Source organism: Neophocaena asiaeorientalis, unplaced genomic scaffold, assembly GCF_003031525.2.
Source record: "Neophocaena asiaeorientalis asiaeorientalis breed wild unplaced genomic scaffold, Neophocaena_asiaeorientalis_V1.1 scaffold293, whole genome shotgun sequence".
In the NCBI taxonomy this organism is placed as follows: domain Eukaryota; kingdom Metazoa; phylum Chordata; class Mammalia; order Artiodactyla; family Phocoenidae; genus Neophocaena; species Neophocaena asiaeorientalis.
Window position 1 is genome coordinate 2,319,836 of NW_020173920.1, and position 21,766 is coordinate 2,341,601.

Genomic DNA, 21,766 nt, shown 5'->3' on the forward strand with positions numbered 1-21,766 from the left:
GTCTTCTATTTCACCACTTCCCTCAGACCTCCTGATGCTTAACATTTCGCTCTACGCTGTATCTGACTGATGGGTTTCCACGGGCCGGTCACAGACATGACGTGGTGTGTGGCAAGTTACATTATTTTCTTGAAAAACTCAAAGTTAAAAAGAAAGAGAGAAATGGGGGAAGTATTAAGCAATGCTGTATCTGATGGGTTTCCACGGGCCGGTCACAGACATGACGTGGTGTGTGGCAAGTTACATTATTTTCTTGAAAAACTCAAAGTTAAAAAGAAAGAGAGAAATGGGGGAAGTATTAAGCAGGAAAATAAATCCAGAGTATTTGGGCAGTATTCATGCAACTAAAGAGCAAACAAACGTATATAAAGACACAGGAAAAAAAGAAATGTTATATATATTATTCAAATCTTTATTTTGAACAGCTTCAATCAAAAATTTTTCTTAAGGTTATTTACAGTGCTGAATGTACAATTCTGAATGTATGCCTTTTTGACATCAGGGTACCATTCTTGAGCAGCAATACTATTTAAAAAATAGAAAGATGCAGTATCATTTCTGATATAAAGTTACTTAAAAAAATCCAAAGTCTTAGGGAATTCACAAATCGTAACAGGAAGTAATTATTTTATTAATTTCATGTGCACATAATTACCAAATCTTAATACATTAAAAATATGTGTAAATGCCTACAGACTGTACAAAAATTAACATTTTGTTAAAAGTTCCCAACCACCTCCCACCATAAATATACAAAAAGCGTATTTTCAGATATGTCAAAACTGCATGCACGAAATCTTAGAATGTTTTCTAAAGCTGGAATTTTGCTCTTCTCTGGACATTGGATCCATAGCCGTTTGGGGGAACAGAGTACATAAACACTGATATAATTTTCCATGCCTTTGAAACTGTGCGGTAGTTTCATAAACATGGGAAACAAAATGAATAGTAAAACGGCAACAGTTTTATTTAAATGCAAGTACAATTTGGAAAGCTTTCGAATGTAGGGATTATAAAACTAATATAAAAAGGTTTTACTTTGTTGTTGGCTTAGCCACTTTTATTCAAGCATTATTTGCAGCATTGCTTTACAGCAGTTGGTGCTAGAAGATACAAAACATATAGTTACCACTATTTATATCTGAGGGAGGAAAAAAACCTTTAAACAACCCTGAGGGAGACACACATTAAAAATCTTGTTATTTATTTAAAAAGTTAAAAAGTTACATATTATTTAACAGTTACTTTCCTGGACGTTTCTGTCCCTTAGGTATGTGCATAAATAAAATTTAAATCAGCAATATTTATTCATCTTAATACGTCAAAATAATATATGTACAGATTTTAAAATTTAGATCTGTATACACTCAAATAATTTAATGTGAAATTCAGAATCACTACGTAATGGTGACCTACAGAGAGAGGACTCGTCTATCTATGGCACTAAGTAAGACCCACACCTGGACTCACAGGCGTTCTTCAAATCACATTCTGGAAGCCATCCATTTCAACCTGAACAACCCACCTTGTCTATGTTCAAATCTAACCTCCTACAAATGCTTTGTCCACCTACCTAAAAACCTCATTCCTTTGAAAACAATATGGACAGATGTGATATAAAACCCTTATAAAATCTAAATGTTAAAAAAGGGGGGAGGTTGTCAAAAATATAGCTCTTTATGATCATGCTCTTAAAGATGTTAAATACAATCCGATAGTTGGATTTTTAAGCTGCTACTTCGCAATTACTTTAATTATATGCTTCAGTATTTAAATCAAAGAATAAAATTTACAATTGTGGGAGATCACTGAAGACTATCACTCGTATGTATTGGAAGTGAACTGAATGTGGAAATTATAAAATGATAAAGAGAGTAAGTAACTATAAAAACAGTGCTAATCACAGCTCAAGAGGTCTAAGATGCATAGCTTCATAGAATCATTCATGGAACAATTGTTCTTATCATCTAATGTGTATTAATATAGTATCATACCTTTTTGATGGAAAACTTTGATTATATTTTTGTAAGAATCATCAGTGGCCACAGCAGTTAACAGTGATCCTGAGTGTAACATACATTTTTCTACAGTTAACCAAAAATCATCAGGTCTCTGCAGCATAAAAAATGAGAACCATTTGGTTTTATGGTTCTGGGTAACATTTGATCAAATTGGTAAATATGTATCAGGAAAATAATGATCAGCTAGAAGTAGAAAGCACAAGCATGCTATCGGTCAAGGAAGAGCACAGGATAAGATCACACAATCTTAGTAGTTTAGTGTCCACTTTACAGCAGTATCAGTTTTCTTGTTTATCAGAACTTTGGTCTTTGCCAAACTGCTGGATCTTACCTATAAAGGCATTTTTAAATTACCTTAATTTTGTTTAGAATTTAAACATTAACCAGGCAAAACAGAAAGATGAAAAATATCTTCCACATTTCTTTTGGCTCAATGAATGACTTTTCTTTTTAACTTTATTTCATTTTTTTTTTTCTCCCAGAAATTTCCACAACCAAATATGCTCATTCGTAAACACCCAATCCAAAATAGGTAAACTCTGACCTCTGGCGCCACCTAATGGCATAAAACAAACTCGCCAGGTTCATACAGCTTTGAAAAAACAGCAGTCATTCAAAACCACTCATTTTTTTAAGCCTCATTATTAACAGGAGAGACATACATCAAACCTTTAAAATTTTAGGAGGTAAAATTCTAACTCAAAAAACTAAAAAACAAAAAACTATTATCCTATGTCTTTAGGTAATTAAAGACGTAGAGGAAAATAAAAAGACATTTAAAATAATATAAAGCCTGAGAGGAAAAAAATAGGTATGAAGAGATATTAGAATGGTAGATCTACATCTACTGCCAAAAGAAATCAGCTTTTTTCCTACTGAAAAGGCTTCAACAACATTTAACTAAAGCAAATTATACTACTGACACCAGACGTAGCACAAGATCCATTTAATAGCTTTGAGGGACATCTCAAGAAGGCAGTGAAGCACCTTGCTGATTAGAAAAAATAAAACCCAGGCAGTTTGTACAGAAAATATAAAACCATAAATGGAAATTACCTGAGTTACAACACCATAAAACTCACTCCTAACTCTATGCTATTAAAGGGAACTGGTGGTATGCATACTAAGTTTTCTTTGGGAGAAATACTGAAATCAAATAAAAACAGGCTTTGTACCTATTTTCATTGGAGGCTAATTAACACCCATTTTACTTATCAACCACAAATTTAGGGCCTGTACATAAATGATGACTTTTCCTAATAAGGGGGCTGTGAAAATAAATTTAAAGGCATAAACTAAAGTCTTAGAAGCTAATATCTAAACACCTTCCAGATACCAACTTTTTTCTGTACCCTATAAAGAGTATCACTGAGGATAACAATCAAGCAAGTTCTGGAAATATATATAATATTTAGAGTTACTGAATGAAGGTATAGGACTTTGAAGTTTGATTATTAATTTAACTGACAGGCTAATCTCTTTTTGTTTGTTTTGTTTTAAAAAAACCCTCAAATCAGCTACTATATTGGAAGGGACATAAATTGAAAGGGTGCCATTCTGACGCACAGGATCAGATTAAGTCCTACATTTACATTCTCCTCAATACTGCTACTAGAATACCACTGAGACCGATTCACTGCTATGTTATGGTGATGATCTGACATGATCCATTCTCCTTTACTAAAGCTTTCGCTTCTGTTGTTGTTTGAGGTTTTGGTGGCCATTCCGGGTCAACCAAGAGCTCCTGGGCCAGATACATGTACTTGGCCTTTGGCATCTTCTTCCTACAGTTCAGGGCCCAGGACAAGCAGCATTTTCCCCACCAATCCACTGACTCCTAAGAAAATAAGGAAAAAGAGGAACACCCAGTAGATTAAGAGCTGTTGTTTTTAACAAGTTCGTTAAAGCACAGTTCATCAGCACAGAAAAATAAGAGAAAATTACTTCTGGGCACAACAAATACATGAAGGAAAGGAAAAAAAAATCCACGCTTAAAAAAAAAGTCAGCTTTCCATTATTTAGGAACATTATTTTTTTAAGATTATATTTCTAAAGTATCCATGTAATTTATACTTCATTTTATTTAGTTCTATGTTCCTACTTCCTCCTGTATGTAGATACATTTTAAAAATAACTTGTATATCTGGAGTCTGATTCCATAACATAAAACATCTGATGTATTAAGAATAACTTCCAAATATTCAGAGAAAAAAGTTTTAATATTTAATATGAAAACCCTCGTTCTATCCTAAACTATCTTTTGGTACTACTGCTTCTAGCAACTTAACCACCTGATCATTTTTGAAAGAAAACAGTGTAAAGATACCACCGCTACTGTTAATATCACCTTTCAAAGCATTCTGTAAATACTGTTGGGTCAAAATCAGAACTTAGATCATGTTTAATGTCAATCACTTCTTTTAAAACCACATTCTCATGAACATAAAAACAATTTTATTTTATAATGATGGTTTCCCCATGATGCTCCACAACTGGAAAGAGGTACACAGAAAACTATAAAGCAAGTACTAATTCTTCGTATTATTTCATTATAAAAAGCTCTGCTGTCACAGAATTCCTTCAGATCAATCCCAATGTTTTTACTGGATGTGATCTTAGATAAACAGTTCTTGAAGGACAAGAAAGCAGAGTCCCTGGTTATTGTACAAAAATGTAAATTCAATACAGGCCCTCAGAATTCATCTTAATTGGAACTGGAAATAAATGAAATAAAACTAAATGACTATACTGAGACCTGTAGTTATATTCACCTCTGAAGAACAGTCAATTCTTAACTATTTTGGATGTTTCTTCTACAAAGCAAAATTTAAATCCCAGGTTGTTTTGTTTGGCCTTCAACATATAACCTAGGCTACAACCAGGTCTAAGCTCAACTGAAGTAAAGATGACCCTTGAGCAACACCGGGTTTGAACTGCGCAGGTTCACTTACATGTGGATTTTTTTTAGCAAATACTACATGATCCACAGTTGGTTGAATCTGCAGATATGGAGGAACCCTGTATACAGAAGGCCTATCAACTATATAAATCATAGCAGATTCTTGGCTGTGGGGAGGGTCAGCAACCCTAATCCTGGCATTATTCAAGGGTCAGCTGTAATCTCACAAAATTCCGGAAGCATTCTAATGTTAACTCTCAAAGTATCTTCATGATCAAGAAAGGCAAATTTGCTATAACACAGATCCTGAAACACGGGTTTCTAAATTGGCCAATGGAGAATAGCAAAACTACTTTAAAATGAAAACTCTTTAAAACTTTTTCACACTTTGACTTGGTAGGTCTCATCGTACTGAGACAACCACCAGGAACCTACTACTCTCTCCTTCTTCAGAACTGGGGGTGGGCATGCGGCAGAGAGCATGATACGCAATAACGACATGCTTTTGAAGGCCTTCTAGTTTACTCTGTCGACAAAACAGTGTAAGCTGCACCATTACCAAGAATTTAAAGGCAAAAACGGTGGTTTGTCACACGTAAGCTATATTAAATTAGGGGTGGGGTGGGTTAGTGGGGATACAGATTTGAGGATTATTCATCTAGTAGCCTCTTTATTGTCATAGCTAAAAGGAGAGTTATTACCATCACCTCAAAGGAAGTCCACAAGAAAACATTTAGCATTAGAATATAGAAGAGGTTAGCTATAGGACTCTTCAGGTGATCCAAATAACAAATAATTCCTTTTCGGTATAGGTGTATACATGACAAACCTTAATATTTAACCTGAGGCGACAGTTCACTACTTGGACCTATCTCTTCCCCGAGGTGTTTAAATTCTTCCGTCTAATTGCAGGGGAAAAAAAAATTCATTGTTCCTAAATCAATGTGAAAGCTGTCACTTTTTATTTTACAGCAAGTAGCACTGTTAAAGGATCACAGAAAAGGGTGAATGGTGAATGCTGACTTTAAAAAAAAAAAGGCAGAAACATATAAGCCTTGTCTGTCCAGATGAGCCAGCTGTGCTGAAAGCAATGCAAAACAGGCTGAGTTAAGGAAAGTCACAGCCAAGTGTATTCAAATGTAAGACACACACACACACACACACACACACACACACACACACACAAAATAATAAAATCCATCATTTCCCCACCTGTGGAAAATGAGCAAGCAATAAAATTAAAATGAAACCCACTGCAAACAGAATCACAATTGAATCACAATTCTTTTCACATTAATGTGCATGCTTTTTAAAAAAAGAATCCTCAGGTCCCTATTAAAAGCAACATACACTTGTTAAACACACACACACACAAAAAAAAAAAATAATAATAATAAAATCCATCATTTCCCCACCTGTGGAAAATGAGCAAGCAATAAAATTAAAATGAAACCCACTGCAAACAGAATCACAATTGAATCACAATTCTTTTCACATTAATGTGCATGCTTTTTAAAAAAAGAATCCTCAGGTCCCTATTAAAAGCAACATACACTTGTTACAATTTTAAAAATAAATTCAGTCACAAGGAACACTAGGGATTCCCCCTCCACTACAATTAGACTCATATTTTGTTCTTGTACCCTCACCTCCCCCAAACAGCATACACAAAAAATACACTATAAGCAAGCATAGGCTTGTTCATTTACAAACACAAGCATACCACAGACATCCTTAAACAACATAATTCACTGGTACAGAAAATAAACAGTGCTACAGGCATGCTAGAATAGAACTAAATCAAGGGAGAAAAGACAGTGGCAACAGGACAAAGGCAAGCACTGCACAAGGAGAGGGAAGAGATGAAGCATCACGGGGCTTAGAATGAGCATCAAGACCTCGCCAAACATCTAGGGTAAGTCTCTGAAGCAGAACACAGGAGCCCCAGCAGCTGGATCTTGTGATTTGCTCCTGACAGGAGTGGTTAAATAACCAAGTGTATCCCTCAGAGAAGGCAAAGTGGCTACCACAGCCCAGCAGAAAAAAACACAAAGAACTTTTAAAAAGATCTACAGCTAAAATTCTCCTGCTTCTTAGACCAGTCCAAGCTGTTCATTCCAGAACCCCAATGCCAGCTAACTCCTAGCAGTGTCTTTTAGGAAATGTTTTCATAGGCAGTATGTAAGATATAAAGCTATGCTTATGGGAAAATGTAATGGTGCTGTGGTTTTCATAAAACCCTTCTTCCATACCAATCCTGAATATAAGACAAACAACCAGAATGAGCATTCTATCTAAATAAACTCGAATAATATCCTAAGTGGCAATAAAGACTACAGCTAACATCTGGATTTTTCCCCCAAAAGGGAAACATAATCAGGACACATTCTCAGGCATTATCAAAATACATGATGGTATGACTCCAGTTCCACATCTAACCACTAAGCAGCCTCAGTTTACCAGACACAGGGTAGGCACAAACGCTTCTTCGAAAGAGAATATGAAGCACAGATCTCAAACACGGGTAAAGCTGTACAGAAAAACACAGGTGATGGGCCCCTCCACTGAAGACTTCTCATTCAGTAGATCAAAGGTGGAGCTCAAGGCATTTGTGATGAATATCCTTACTTGAAAATCACTGCATCTCAAGAATCTTTTGTTTTTCTTTTCTATTTTTGTCAGAGAATAAGTATTAACATCTGGAGCTGCTAAAGATCACTACAGAAAAAAAAATAATTAGTTACATAAAAGTTTTAACTTTGATTATTTACAAATGGTTTATTTAACCTGTTTTCAATTTGATTCAATGGACATTTACTGAGGCCACTGTGCATTAATAAGAAAAAGAACCACTGTAGGAAATAAGTGACTATTATATAAAAATCTTTCTGTATCTAAATTAGATTAGCTGTATGTATGTTCAGTGGGCCAAATAAACATAATATCTAAAATGTCTACTATTAAATAAAATGACACCTAAAGGTTTATTTCGTTTTTAAAGAACAGATGGAGGCTTTCTGTTATAGGAATATTATGTCCTGGGCCCAGATAAAACTGAACCTGAATTCCGGTTCTAACACTGTTTCCTCATCTGTGAAAACAGGGATATCTTCAGTCTCTCTACCCTAACCTCTTAGGTGGTTGTAACAACCAGAGAGAATTTATACAAAATGCCTCACAGTATCTACCATAAAAAGTAGGTTTTGAAAACAGCTGTTCTTTGTCTCCATTTTGTCACTTGATTGTTCTATTAGTTTGCATCTCTGTGGCCTCACAATGTGAGACAGTGTGGCACAGTGGAAAAAACACTCCTCTTGAAATCAGAAACCTTGGCTTCAACTCCCAGCTCTGCCACTCATAAGCTGCATAACCATGGCAAGTTGACTGAATGCTGTTTCTTTATGTATAAAACGAAGTTAGAAACACCTTAAGATTGGAAGGATTCTGGAGGTGTTACATAGCTGCCTTGCAGATCACCAGATATTTTGGACGTGGTTACTTGAGATTTCTAGGTGAGGTTCTCGACTTCACAACTCAACTGCATTAAGACCTGGAGCCTAGTCCAGGGTCTTTACCTGTGAAACTTCGAACCTTACTCAGTGGTCTCTGGGTTTATGCAGTAAGGAAGGAATGAAGACACATGGCTGTTCTTCCCCTGACATTAACAGAGAAGGTTGAGAGCTGCGATCTTAGAAGACCTCATGGGACTCTTGGTAGGAAAGAGCACAGAATGGGCTCCTAGGTGTAGCAGGTCACTCTCATCTTTACTTGCTTTTTCACCTTACGGCAGGCTTTTTCAGCCTCGGCACTGCTGACATGTTGGCCCAGACAGTCTCTGTCGTGGGCGCTGCTGTAGGATGTTTACTCAGCAGCATCTTCAGGCTCCACCCACCACATGCTAGTAGCAACCTCACCCCCACCACCCCCCCAATTGTAACAAACAAAAATGTCTCCAGATACTGCCACGTGTCCCCGGGAGGATGGGGGGATTACCCCTAATTGAGAACTACAGCCTTACAGTAATCTGACTAACTGATGGGCTCTCCAAGGGTCACAAATATGAACAGTGAGAGCAAACTACAAACGGAAGCGTTGGAAGATGAAAGCACAGCATTCTGTGCTAAGAGGTTATAAGAACTCTCTTTTCTGAAGCCAATGATTTAAAAAATGCTTTCTTAAAACATGACCCTAGAAACTGAAGGCCGAACTTCTTGTCTACTCAGTGGTGCTCAGAACTGGTAAACACATGGGGCCGGTGGGAGCCTCCCTGCTCAGACCACTCTCTCCCCAGAACACTTCAGAGGTACAACCTCACATAAGAGGCACAAGTTCACATAAGAGGCACAAACTCTTAAAAATAATGAGGACACAATTTTAGAAAAAAGATGTAGCAAATGATAGAATTTTCTGCCATTTAATTTTGGTTGAAAAGTGAGGAAGGCTTTCCAATTCAAATGTTTTAAAGGAGCTTTATGATACCCACTTTTGACTTAGGGTACAGCTCCTCTTCAGAACCTGCGTTTCCTGTTTAGATCAATAGTTGGAGATCTCTTTGGAAAAGCTAAAAACAATGGAAATGTTTTCCTTGGCCAAGGCCTTGCCAGTACAAATATTTTATATGAAGACTGATGACAGGACACAAAGTTAACCCTTTGAAGCAATGTAGTGAGGTAACCAAGACACAGAGGAGATGTAGCTCAGGGACTTGAGCCTCTCTCTAATACAGCTCTGGTCATACTTACTAGGGACAACTGTGCCTTACACTGCTTTGAGAAAAAGAAACTAAAGCAGATTCCAGACTTATCACATTATTACAAAACTATCCTTACTCATCATCAAGCATTAGAAAAGGAAATGGTGCTCTATAGAACTTCTTATAAAGTGATCCTGTGATACTACTACACCAGGCATCAAGCCTGATGAATTACCAAAGCAAAGCTCAGGACATAGCTATTCAGGTAAAAGAAGGCTAAAAATAAGTGAGTGACCCAGCCAGGGAATCCTCTTGAATTCGGAAAGCTGCTTTCTGGCTTGGGATGAGTGAAAGGTTTAGAACTCGTGTATAAAGCATATCGCCCACCTACAAACAGCAATGGGCACAATGAGGGAGTGGAACTTTATGCTGTCAAGTTCTCTATACTCAAAAAGCTGCTCAGAGCTGTGATTCAATGGTACTGGTTTAAAAAACAAGACTAACCTATATTTTCTATCAAGAATTTCAACATCCTAAAAAAAAAAAAAAAAAAAAAAAGAATTTCAACATCCTAACACCAAAAAATGGGTTTTATTCATTTGCTTCTCTTTTCTTTTCACCACAAAGAAAGTCAAAAGTCCTTAAACCATGGTTTGTATAAAAATGAACACTATCTCTCTGAAAATGTTTCTAAATGATGAGAGACATATGCTGGGGAAAACCAAAAAGTCACCCCAAATTGGCACAGTAACTGACAAGAAATCAGAAATAATTCCTCAGAATTTTGACCTCTGGACTCTGATCCATGAAGAAACAATTCCCATTCCATAACTTTATTTACATGAATCTCATTTAGCCTCTAATGGGACTCATAAAAACTGAAAACATAAAATTTAAGCCAGACAGAAATGAAGAAATTTACCACTGAGAACAAGACCTTCACACACAGAGAAGATATGGATTGGAATGGAGAAGAGCCTTATGAAATTTCTGAAGTCCTAAAAAGACTGTAACAAATATTTGCCACGAATCTTCTAGGACTCCTTACAAAAAAATGAAATGCCAGGCATAGAGGAAAAGGTTGAGCAACACACAACAGAACACCACCCTACACAATGCAGAGTACACAACTGACGTGAAGAATTGAGAGTAAGGGCTGATTTCCAACCTGTGGTGGCTGTGTGGTGGTGAAGCGATATTCTCCTTGTTTGTCTCGATTGAACACAACTTTCCAAAGGACCATGTCAAGGAAGAAGTTCTGAGAGATAGTCCAGCGAGTTAAGAATTAAAAATGACTATGTCATTCTTTATTAATGCATACATTTAAAAAGGCTCACACAATGCTGAGACATTTGTGAAAAACATGATTTGGTTTTCATATAGAGGATTTCAGTTTATATTGCAAAAGGATAAAGAATAACAACAGGACTTTTGTAACAAACATAAGTCATCATAAAATTCTTGATAAATTTTCTACAAAGTATAGCTTTTATATGAATCCTCAGGGTTTTCCCATATTAAAATAATGCTTATAATCTGAAGTATTTTTCTTAACAGTGTATTGAGTTATCTCTATCTATATACAACTATATCTATATGCATATGATGAAAAATAATTCTTTTGATAGTAAGCAAGAATAAATTAAGGGAGATTAAGAAAGGATTCCCTAGAAATTGTTTTATAAAAAGATTTTATCTTAAATAACATTTGAGTGAAAAGATGAACTTACACTATAGAAAAAGGAAAGCTTTTAAAGTACAGTATCTTGGACATGCTTTCTACTGTCCATAAAACAGCAAAAATACATTAAAATGGGCAACCTAAAAAGATCAGTACCGTAATAACCATGCTGTCCACTATGGCCCCAATTTAAATACCAAGTCATCTTTTAGAAAAATATCAAATTAAACATAATTTCCAAGTCTACAGCCATTATCTTTAAAGTATACATGTTTCCCACAAATTACCTAATTTTAATTCAAAAGCCTACTCTATGAAACCCTTAACTTAAAAATCACAACTGTATCTCCTTCTTCATTTGGCATACTGCTACTGTAAGAGTGAATAATAGTAGCTCTGAGAACAGACCAAATCTTATTAATAAGCAGCAAGTGAGAACTTACTATCTCCTTTTAGAGAAGCTGACCTAAAGGAATCCTAGTAGAGAATAACTATACAGTATAAAATGGATCAAAGAGTACTTAAGACCTCTTCCCTCTAAGGAAAACTTAGAAGTAAATACCAAGGAAGAAGTTCCAGCAATCAGGCTGAGACTGGGGAAGTTCATCATGGTCACTATTTTACAATTTCAATAAACTCTCTAATGATTAAGATTTACTCTACTTCATGGAGAGAGCCCCCTCCCTTTCCTCCCTTAAATGAGAGATTTTACTGTACATCACAGGACTTGGGTGGTGCTCTGATTTCATGGCCACTGGTTTACCAGTTTATGGGCCACCTGAGCACCAATCTTCTCTCCTTTCTCTCAGTCACTAATTTTTTATTTATAACTGCTTATTTTCTCCCACCTATGACTTCAGCTAAATCATCTCCCTCTTTTTTTGGCCACGTCGCATGGTATGCGGGATCTTAGCTCCCCAACCAGGGATCGAACCCATGCCCTCGGAAGTGAAGGCACGGAGTCCTAACCACTGGACCATCAGGGAATTCCGTCCTATCTCTTAATATGACTATTATTAGCTCACGGAAAAGTTGAGAAGAGAAGGCTAAATGAATTTAACTGAAATGAAACGGAAATTCTTTGTGGGCTTCCATAATGTTACCGATCCATTTCCCCCATTACCATTAAATCACCAAGAATTGCAAAGCAGCAAGGCAGCCACTTAATTATGTAAAGTGCTTACCTCTACCATGATTGAAACAAAGGCATTGACAAGAACAATGATGAGCATAGTTACACGCCACTGATATGGTACACACACTATCTGTAAGACAAAAATTACGTTAATATAGTACGTAGTTGATATTATAGCATTATATCGTAATTTCCAAATTTATTTAATTCCTATTATATACCAAACACTTTCACATACACTATCTACTCAATCCTCAACAATGCCACAAGGTAGATACTATACCCACTTTTCAGATGATAAAACGCAAAGTGAAGTAACTCAAGGTTTAAAAGATACATTAAAGTGGTCGAACTTAAGAGACAAATCCTATTCAAACTCAAAAGCCCATGCTCTACTAGATCATGAATTTCTAACAAGTCTCTATTTTAAAAATAAAGTCCTTTAAACAATGAAGTAGATACTGGTCTAATAATGAAGTACTACTCAAAACTCTACACTGTTTAAAGACAAATTCATAAAAAGAACTGTGCAGATCAATTTAAGAAGGAAGTTTTCACTTTAAAACCTGTGATTAATTTCTAAGGCCTAAAAAAAAAAGAGAAGAAGAAGAAAGAAGGAAAAAAAATCTCATCCATACATTCATCTCTTTAGTCAGCAAATACTTACTGAGTACCTAGGTACACACTAGTACCTGTGTCAAGTGCTGAGAAGTGGCATGATAAAGCATGTTTCAGAAAGACACTTATGGCTCAGCAAGGATTTGAGGGGTGGAGATTGCTGTACTGATCCAGGCAAGAGACGATGGTAGCCTGAACTACAGTGGTGGTAGACATAATGAGAAATAAATATATCTGGTCTCAGATATATTTATATCTGAGAGTTGAGTTATATATAAATTGAGTTTATATATAAACTCAATTTCCTGAGTGGTGGGAGAGATAGGAATATCTTAAACAGAGCTTCTAAATCCCCTGTAATTTCCTGGGTATCAGGAATGTTTTCATTCTAATAAGGCTACTCTTTTTTTTTTTTTGCGGTACGCGGGCCTCTCACTGTTGTGTCCTCTCCCGTTGCGGAGCACAGGCTCCAGACGCGCAGGCTCAGTGGCCATGGCTCACAGGCCTAGCCGCTCCGCAGCATGTGGGATCTTCCCGGACCAGGGCACGAACCCGTGTCCCCTGCATCGGCAAGCGGACTCTCAACCTCTGCGCCACCAGGGAAGCCCTAATAAGGCTACTCTTGATGGGCTTTAGGATGTGGGCTGGTCACCAGAAAGACCAGGGAGAGGGGAGGGGCTAAAGATCGAGTTAATAATTGATCATGTCTATATGACGAAACCTCCATTTTAAAAAAATCCGTAAACTACAGAGTTCGGAGAGCCTCTGGGCTGGTCAACACATCCGTGTGCTGGGAGGGTGAAGCATCCCAATGGCATATGACAGAAGCTCCTGCGCTTGGGACCCTTCCAGACCTTGGCTTATGTACCTCTTCATCTGGCTGTATCCTGTACCTTTATTATATTCTTTATAATAAACCAATAAACGTTAAGTGTTTCACTGAGCTCTGTGAGCTGTTACAGCAAATTACCAAAGCTGAGAAGAGGGTTGTGGGAACCATGACTTATAGTTGGTTGGTCAGAAGAAGTACAGGTGACAATCTGCGACTTGCATCTGGTGCCTGGAGTGGGGGCAATCTGTGGGACCATGCCCTTAACTCGCACGGTCTGTGCTCGCCCCAGGTAGTTAGTGTTAAAACTGAACTGCAAGACACCCAGTTGGTGTCCAGAGAACTGGCTGGTGTGAAACAACCCCACACATCTGGGGTCAGAAGTGTTTTGAGTAGGAAACAATAGTTTCCTTTTAGGTGGCAGATGGGATTGGAGTAAAGAGAGAGACAGGGATACAGAATAAGAAACCTGAGAAAATCTAGGACCAGACCGGCCATGAAAAGAGAAGGAAAAGACAAGTATACACACACACTTCTGCCTTAGATAAATGGGAGTATCAAGAAACAGAATCGAAAAAAAAAAAAGAAACAGAGTCGAAGCAGGGTTGAGGGAGAACATGATGAGCTTAGTTTTTTAAATGTTGACTGAGAGAACTGATGGGTGAACCACGCACATAATGTTCAGTATGTTAGTGGATATTCAGGTTAAAGCTCAGTTGTGAGACTAGGCTAAGGGTATAAAGTCAGGAGTTTTCGGGCTTCCCTGGTGGCGCAGTGGTTGAGAGTCCGCCTGCCGATGCAGGGGACACGGGTTTGTGCCCCGGTCCGGGAAGATCCCACATGCCGCAGAGCGGCTGGGCCCGTAAGCCATGGCCGCTGAGCCTCCGCGTCTGGAGCCTGTGCTCCGCAACGGGAGAGGCCACAACAGTGAGAGGCCCGCGTACTGCCAAAAAAAAAAAAAAAAAGTCAGGAGTTTTCAACACATAGATGGCAACTACAGGGGAAGCCACAATTAAGGATGAGGTCACCTGAATGGATAGGGTAAGACAAGAACACAAATGTGTGAAACAGTAACATTTAAGACACAGGCACAGGGTTTGGAACCACAATGGAGAATGAGGAGTCACAGAAGAAGTAGGAAAAGGTCAGAAGAAAGCAAAGCATCATAGAATTCCAGGGAGAATGTCTCAAGAACGATGGCATGGCTAACTTGTCAAATACTGCTGAGGAGACAAGTAAGACTGAGGGGGAAAAAAAAACCACACACACGTCAGGGGTACAAATCCAATGGACTTAACAAGAAGGTTGTTAATTGGCTTGGCAAGGGCAGTTTCAGTAGACTGGCAGGGGTAGTAGCCAGATTAGATTAGTTGATGAGTGTGTGAGAGGTGAGTTGCATGTAGCATTCTTTCAAAAAATAATTTGGCTGTGAAGTAGAAGGCATGTGGTGAGAGAGAAATATTATATAAATGTGTTTTATTTTCTTCTTTTGGCTAAAGTGGTTATCTAAATCCCTGAATGAAGCGTGTGGGGAAAGAGATGCTCATACACTCTTGGTAAGACTATAAACTGTCAACCTTTTCAAAGTTCAATAACATAGTATTTATAAAAATTCAAATTCTAGATACCCTTGGGCCAAGCAATTCTACTTCTGACATTAACTTCTAAATATGTATTTGTCCTTCTTAATGAAGTGTGCAAGAATCTGCAAATACAGCATTGTTTATAATAGCAAAACAGTGGAAACAACCTAAATATCCATTAAAGGGATTAGTTAAAATATGGAAAAGTGCATGAAACAGAATGCTCATCCATAAAGTGCTTATAAGCTTGATGCCCAAACCTGTCAATACATCAAGAAAAGAAAACTAAGTTTGATCTCACTCATGCAACCACAAGCAAAAATCCTAAACAAAATCATAGTCAACCAAATCCAGCAGATATAAAAAGAATGTATCATGACCAAGTTGGATTTATTCTAGGAATGGTGTTGGTTCAACATTTGAATATCAGTCAACTGTAATTCACCACATTCTCCTGGAAGAAACACTATGTTATCATTTCAACAGCTGTAGAAAGAGGATTAGATAAAATTAAACGTCTATTTATGTTAACAACACCACAGAAATAAGCTTCCTCAACCCGATAAAGAGTATATACCAGAAACCTACAGCCCACAATATATCCAGTGGTGAAATACTAGGAACACTCCCTGTAGAGTCAGGAACAGGACAAGTACATCACTATCACACCAACATTCGTGTGGTTAACAGACAAGCAAAACACATAGAAGGACTAAGGACTGAAATGTCAGAAACAAAAAAAGTCACTATTTATAGATAACTGTCTAAAACAAAATCCTAGAGAATCTAAAATTTTTAAGAATAAAGTTTGACAAGGCTGATGGATACGAGATGAATATCCAAAATAACTGCACTGTTTCCACTAGCATAAAAGGACTATAAAATGCAATTTTAAACAGATACTTATCAGAGGAACAAAAACCATAATACTACAGGAATAAATCTAACAAAAATGTGTATAAAAACCTTTAGGGAGGGCTTCCCTGGTGGCACAGTGGTTGAGAATCTGCCTGCTAATGCAGGGGACACGGGTTCGAGCCCTGGTCTGGGAGGATCCCACATGCGGCGGAGCAACTAGGCCCGTGAGCCACAACTACTGAGCCTGCGCGTCTGGAGCCTGTGCTCCGCAACGAGAGGCCGCGATAGTGAGAGGCTCACGCACCGCGATGAAGAGTGGCCCCCTCAAGCCACAATTAGAGAAAACCCTCGCACAGAAACGAAGACCCAACACAGCAAAAATAAATAAATTAATAATCTCCTACCACCCAACATCTTCTTTAAAAAAAAAAAACACCTTTAGGGAGAAAGATATTCTGAAGAAATAGAGATATTCTCCCCCTCAATTTTTTGATAAACCCAGTGTAATTCTAATAAAAATTCCGAGAGGCCTTATCCTGGTATAAACTTAAAATGTATACGGAGGAGGAAAAGCTCAGGAACAGCCAAAAAGATCATGATGAACAATGTGAGGTGGGGATAGGGGTCCTATCCAACCATGTATCAAAATTACTTACAAAGTCATATCACACTTTACACCCACTAGACAAACATTGGCAAAGATGTGGAACAAAAGATCTCATACACTGATGGAAGTATAAATTGGTATAATCACTTTGGAAAACAACTGGAACCTCAGAAAGCTAAAGAGCACATGCTCAAACTTATACTAGAACACACCAGAAGACGGTCTGCCCTAGTGGTATGCCAAGGTAGGGCAGGTGGTAATGGAAGGAGTATTTTACCACTGACATTGTTTAGAATTCCCACGACAAGGTGATATTTCTAGCAGATGGACGTTTAGTGGGCTTTACTGCTGGTTTTAAATTCTCAACAGCATTGTACCACCCCCTTGCTGCTTGTACTTGCGATGAACTCTTTGATGTTACTCACTCCCTTACACTAAGAGACGTGTATAAGAATGTTTACATCAGGACCATTAATTCAGGAAAAGTCTACGAACAATCCAGGTATTTACCAGTGGAGAACTGGGAAGTGAATTATGGTATATTCCTATAACGGAATACTATATAGAATGAAAATGAAATGCATGCAGCAGCATAATAAGGCTTTTGGGAAAAAGCAAGTCACAGTAAAACAGCAATTACCAGACACCATTTTCATAAAGTTCAAAAGTAAGCAAAACTATCTTTTAAGACTTCATACATGTATGGTATAGTGAAAAGTAAGACAATGAGGTAGTGGTTCCCTCTGGGTGTTTGGAGAAAGGTGCACAATAGAGCCTTACTGGTGTTGGTAATGCTACCTTTTTTTCAGGTTACATGATGGACTCCTAGGTATTATTTTATTGCTATTACGATTAACAACTTAAACGTGTATGCATATTCGTTTGTATAAAACAAGTATTTCATAAAGTTTTTAATGAGAACGAGAATAAGAACTCAATGGACAGCACGTGATGAGCCAGCACAGGCAGACTACTCAAGAAGTAGCTTGGTAAGGGACGGGTCAAATAATGGAATCAATGTTCTTTTATTTTTAAAGACCAAGGGACATTTAATTTGTTTGTGGACAAAGGGAAATGGAACTAGAAGCAAAGACTGAAGAAACAGGAAAGAAAAATATCAGGTAGTCAAGAAAGGCTGCTGTTTTAATTATGCTCCCTTTGGGTTAATATAACTGGATCTTCGAAAATTAGGAAAGAAGAGATCCTGGAAAAAAGAAACAAAGACAGTTTAGTTTCTTTCCCCAGTAACATAAGAGCAGAGGAGGGGGACAGATCTTAAGCCCTAGCAATCATCCAGAAGTCCCATTTGGCTATGTGATACTAATGTGTCATTTTCCACGACTGTCTTATTTACCACTGCTATCCCAGATCCTATTACTCCTCAGACAATCAGTAATAATTGATGTGCTTAAGCCTTACCTGAAGAATCTGGTCAATAGAGGCAACTGGATGCAACATGATGAATAATATGAAAACATACAAAATAATCAGAGACACAACAAAAAAATCTGAAACAGAAAGTAAAACAATTAAATTAGGGAGTTCCTTTAAATAAAAAGGCACATACTGGTATACTGTCGATCTTAAATTTGGTTTTAAATACTTCTATCCAGGTTGATGAAGTATATAAAATGTGTGTTCTATGATATTTCCTAGAGTATGATACATCATGCAGGCCCAAAGGATTTATTTATGTAATGTGAAAATAATCAGCATTTATAAAAAATAAGAGACAGACCTTTACGAATATTTATTTGTGTATCTCACAGATAGATAGCTACTTTATAAGACAACCAAGCCAATCTATAATTCACAAATAGGAGACTAGACTACGTATGGCAAAATTAGATTATCAGTTAAAACATACATGCAAAGACAACTGATTGTAAAAATGCTGATAACATTTATTCTCAGTATTAGTTATGTTATAATCCTAAACAGAGGCACTCTAAGCTGAACGTAAGTATATTTCTGTTCAGTGAATCCCACTTTTTCATTAATTTCCTCCGTGAAAATATTTCCACAGAAAACGCTAGCTAAAACCCAGAAACTGAGATGATCTGCTACTTTAAATGTGGGCTAACCCTGTGGCTTGCTGTGGTAGGTAGGGATGGTAAATTCCATCCATCAGCACTTTGTATCACTTTCCTAACTCAAAAATAAAACTCCCTGCTCATTTTGTTAACTGTGTACATTTTGTTAACTGTGTACATACATGCATTCACATGCACGTATACAAGCACACCCTTATGTAACAAGCCATGGGGGTGGAGGGGGCTCAGAAATAGTCTCAATTATATTGACAGACCCCAACTTTTCCCCCCTTTTTTCTTTGGTCTGGATATTTATTTCTAAGTTCCTATTTGAGGTTGGCTTCAAAACTCAAACTTTAGTATGACCACATATAACCAAAACTTTATCATGAAGCCTTCAGACTGAGTAAAGAAGTTTAATATACTATTTACAGATTGTAAATGAAGGAAGGGGTCTCAATATTTTTAAATGTGGGAGTCATTTGTAAATATGAAATTTGTTAATCCATCAGTTGAAAACTATAGGCCAACAGTTATTATTCTATAGAAACAATACTGTGTTTTATATATATATATGTTTATTGTTTTATATATATATTTATTGTTCTAGAAGCTTAGACTGAAAGTTATACTAACATTCATGCCAAAAGTGGGAAAAACTCTTTTACTATGAGCCACTGACCAACAGGGTGAAAAATTTGGAACCCACTTAGATAAAAAAGAAATTTTTTTCTAGATTTTTATCTTTTCCAACAGTCTACTAAATTGCAAACAGGATGGGACTTCCCTGGCAGTCCAGTGGTTAAGACTGCGCTTCCAATGCAGGGGGCGCGGGTTTGATCCCTGGTCAGGGAACTAAGATCCCACATGCTGCACGGGGTAGCCAAAAAATAAAAAAAATAAATAAAAATTTCACCAAATAATAAAAAATAAATTTCAAACAGGGGATACAACATTCTGTTCAATAAATGCAGCAATGAAAGTAATACATGTTATATAGCCATTCAAATATCTATATAGTCAGTTAAAGAAAAAGTGTTCGGAAAGTGCTAGTTGGAAGTACATGAACACACACACACACAAGCACACACACACAAAGGCTAAATCAGAAAAAGGACCAAAAAAAAAAAAAAAAAAGTCAATATAAATCCCAAAGAAAGACAGAAAGGTCTTGTTTCAATAAATAGCCCATATTGAATGTTTTTCAACTCCTATTGCATTTTTATAACGATAAGCAAAAACAGACTTGCAATCTAGTCCTGACGTGTTACCAGAAAAAAAATTTTTTTTTTTACTCAAGCTCAAAAACTTCTTACATCTACCTCAACAGTATTTCTCAACTCTTCATCTGTCCTTCTCCTATAACCACCCGCTTTGATCACACCTCTAAAAATCTGCCAAGATTTCCATTTGAAGGAAAAAATAAATAATTGAATCTTTCCTTTGTTTAGCCAGGGGAGAAAAAGAGGCACTATTCAAAGGAATCTGACAGGGGAGGTGGATGGCTAGCAGATTTAGATAACCACCAAAATGAAAAAAATCAATAAGGATTTCAACCAAGAATGGAAAAGTCAGGGATTCATTTTGGAGAGGTATGAGTTTCTAGTAGACTGTGCTCTCAACTCCGGGATTCTCCTGGCATGGTCAGTGATTCCTTAGTGATCGTACTGAAGCGCAAGGAATGCTCTTCACCAAAAGACAGCTATCAAAACAAATTCTGTGTTGGTGGTGACTGGCGGCTGAGGGAGAATGTTCCACAAGTTAAAGAATTAGCTTCTATTTCAGATGCTGCCATGTGAACGTCGAGTCATTCAGAGTCAAATTATTTTAACTATAAAATGGGGATATGGTGATGATCCTGGAGGAAACAGATTTAAGTTATTATTACATACATCCCAGCTATGGCATCACAGAACTGTTCTTCTAATGATACCAGTTCCTTTTGATGGAATACGGCATCAAAATAAGGCACCATAAAGGATTTCCTTCATATTCCCCTTAGTTAAGTGACTCAAAAATAAAAACCTACATGGAGTAAATAAATCCGCAATACTTGTCCATGGCTCTGATATATACCTCTCTTGTTCCTTCTTCAAAAATACTAACCAGGACTGCCTGATCTATAACACAGATTTCAAGTCTTTCGTACTTCTATTCCCTCCTTCCTTACTCAGTTACTTGTCTTTCAAAGGCCACCTTATTCTGCAGGGCCTCTAGGTATCTGCTCCAACCAATTCAGGAATGGCAGATGAACAGGCAAAAGATACATAGGCCTGGGCTTCCCTGGTGGCGCAGTGGTTGGGAGTCCGCCTGCCGATGCAGGGGACACAGGTTCGTGCCCCGGTCTGGGAAGATCCCACATGCCGTGGAGCGGCTGGGCCTGTGAGCCATGGCCACTGAGCCTGCGCGTCCGGAGCCTGTGCTCCGCAACAGGATACATAGGCCTGAACAGGAAGGATACTGGCATGTCAGTAATAATGCCTTCATAAACTGAGAAAGAACCTGGATTTCACAAGCAGTAAATTATAGGGATCAAGTAAAAAAAAACTGTAGCAAAAATTGAAGCCAGATCTCAAGAAATCACATCTAGTTAAGAGAGAGGGTTAGAACTAAGTCCGTAAGATCATGGCCCCTGAAATGATAGCATAGTCAAACAAGAAAATATAACTGGGCTAAGCTAAAGTTAAAAATGGGTAACCACAGGCTGAAATAAGGTTTTACTTAGATTAAACTGAACCACTAGAAGACAGCAAAAAACTCTATAATGCCTTAAATGCCTAAGATTGAGGTTAATTCTTAAAAATAATCA

At 37.5% G+C, this 21,766-nt stretch overlaps 1 protein-coding gene across 5 annotated transcripts in view; it reads right to left on the reverse strand.

Moving 5' to 3' along the window:
• Nucleotides 1-389: 389 nt before the first annotated feature.
• Nucleotides 390-21,766, reverse strand: part of ATP13A3 (ATPase 13A3) — a 79,301-nt gene continuing 57,924 nt past the window's right edge. For 2 of the 5 annotated variants that reach the window (XM_024752127.1, XM_024752126.1), the window contains 4 exons: nt 18,344-18,432; nt 12,479-12,559; nt 10,782-10,871; nt 3,661-3,858 (listed from right to left, as the gene is read on the reverse strand). In XM_024752127.1, coding sequence (XP_024607895.1) covers nt 3,661-3,858; nt 10,782-10,871; nt 12,479-12,559; nt 18,344-18,432 — 458 coding nt within the window. Of the gene's footprint in view, nt 3,859-10,781; nt 10,872-12,478; nt 12,560-16,769; nt 18,129-18,343; nt 18,433-21,766 lie in introns of those variants that run through there. The other 3 variants (XM_024752128.1, XM_024752129.1, XM_024752130.1) reach the window with 3 other exon arrangements.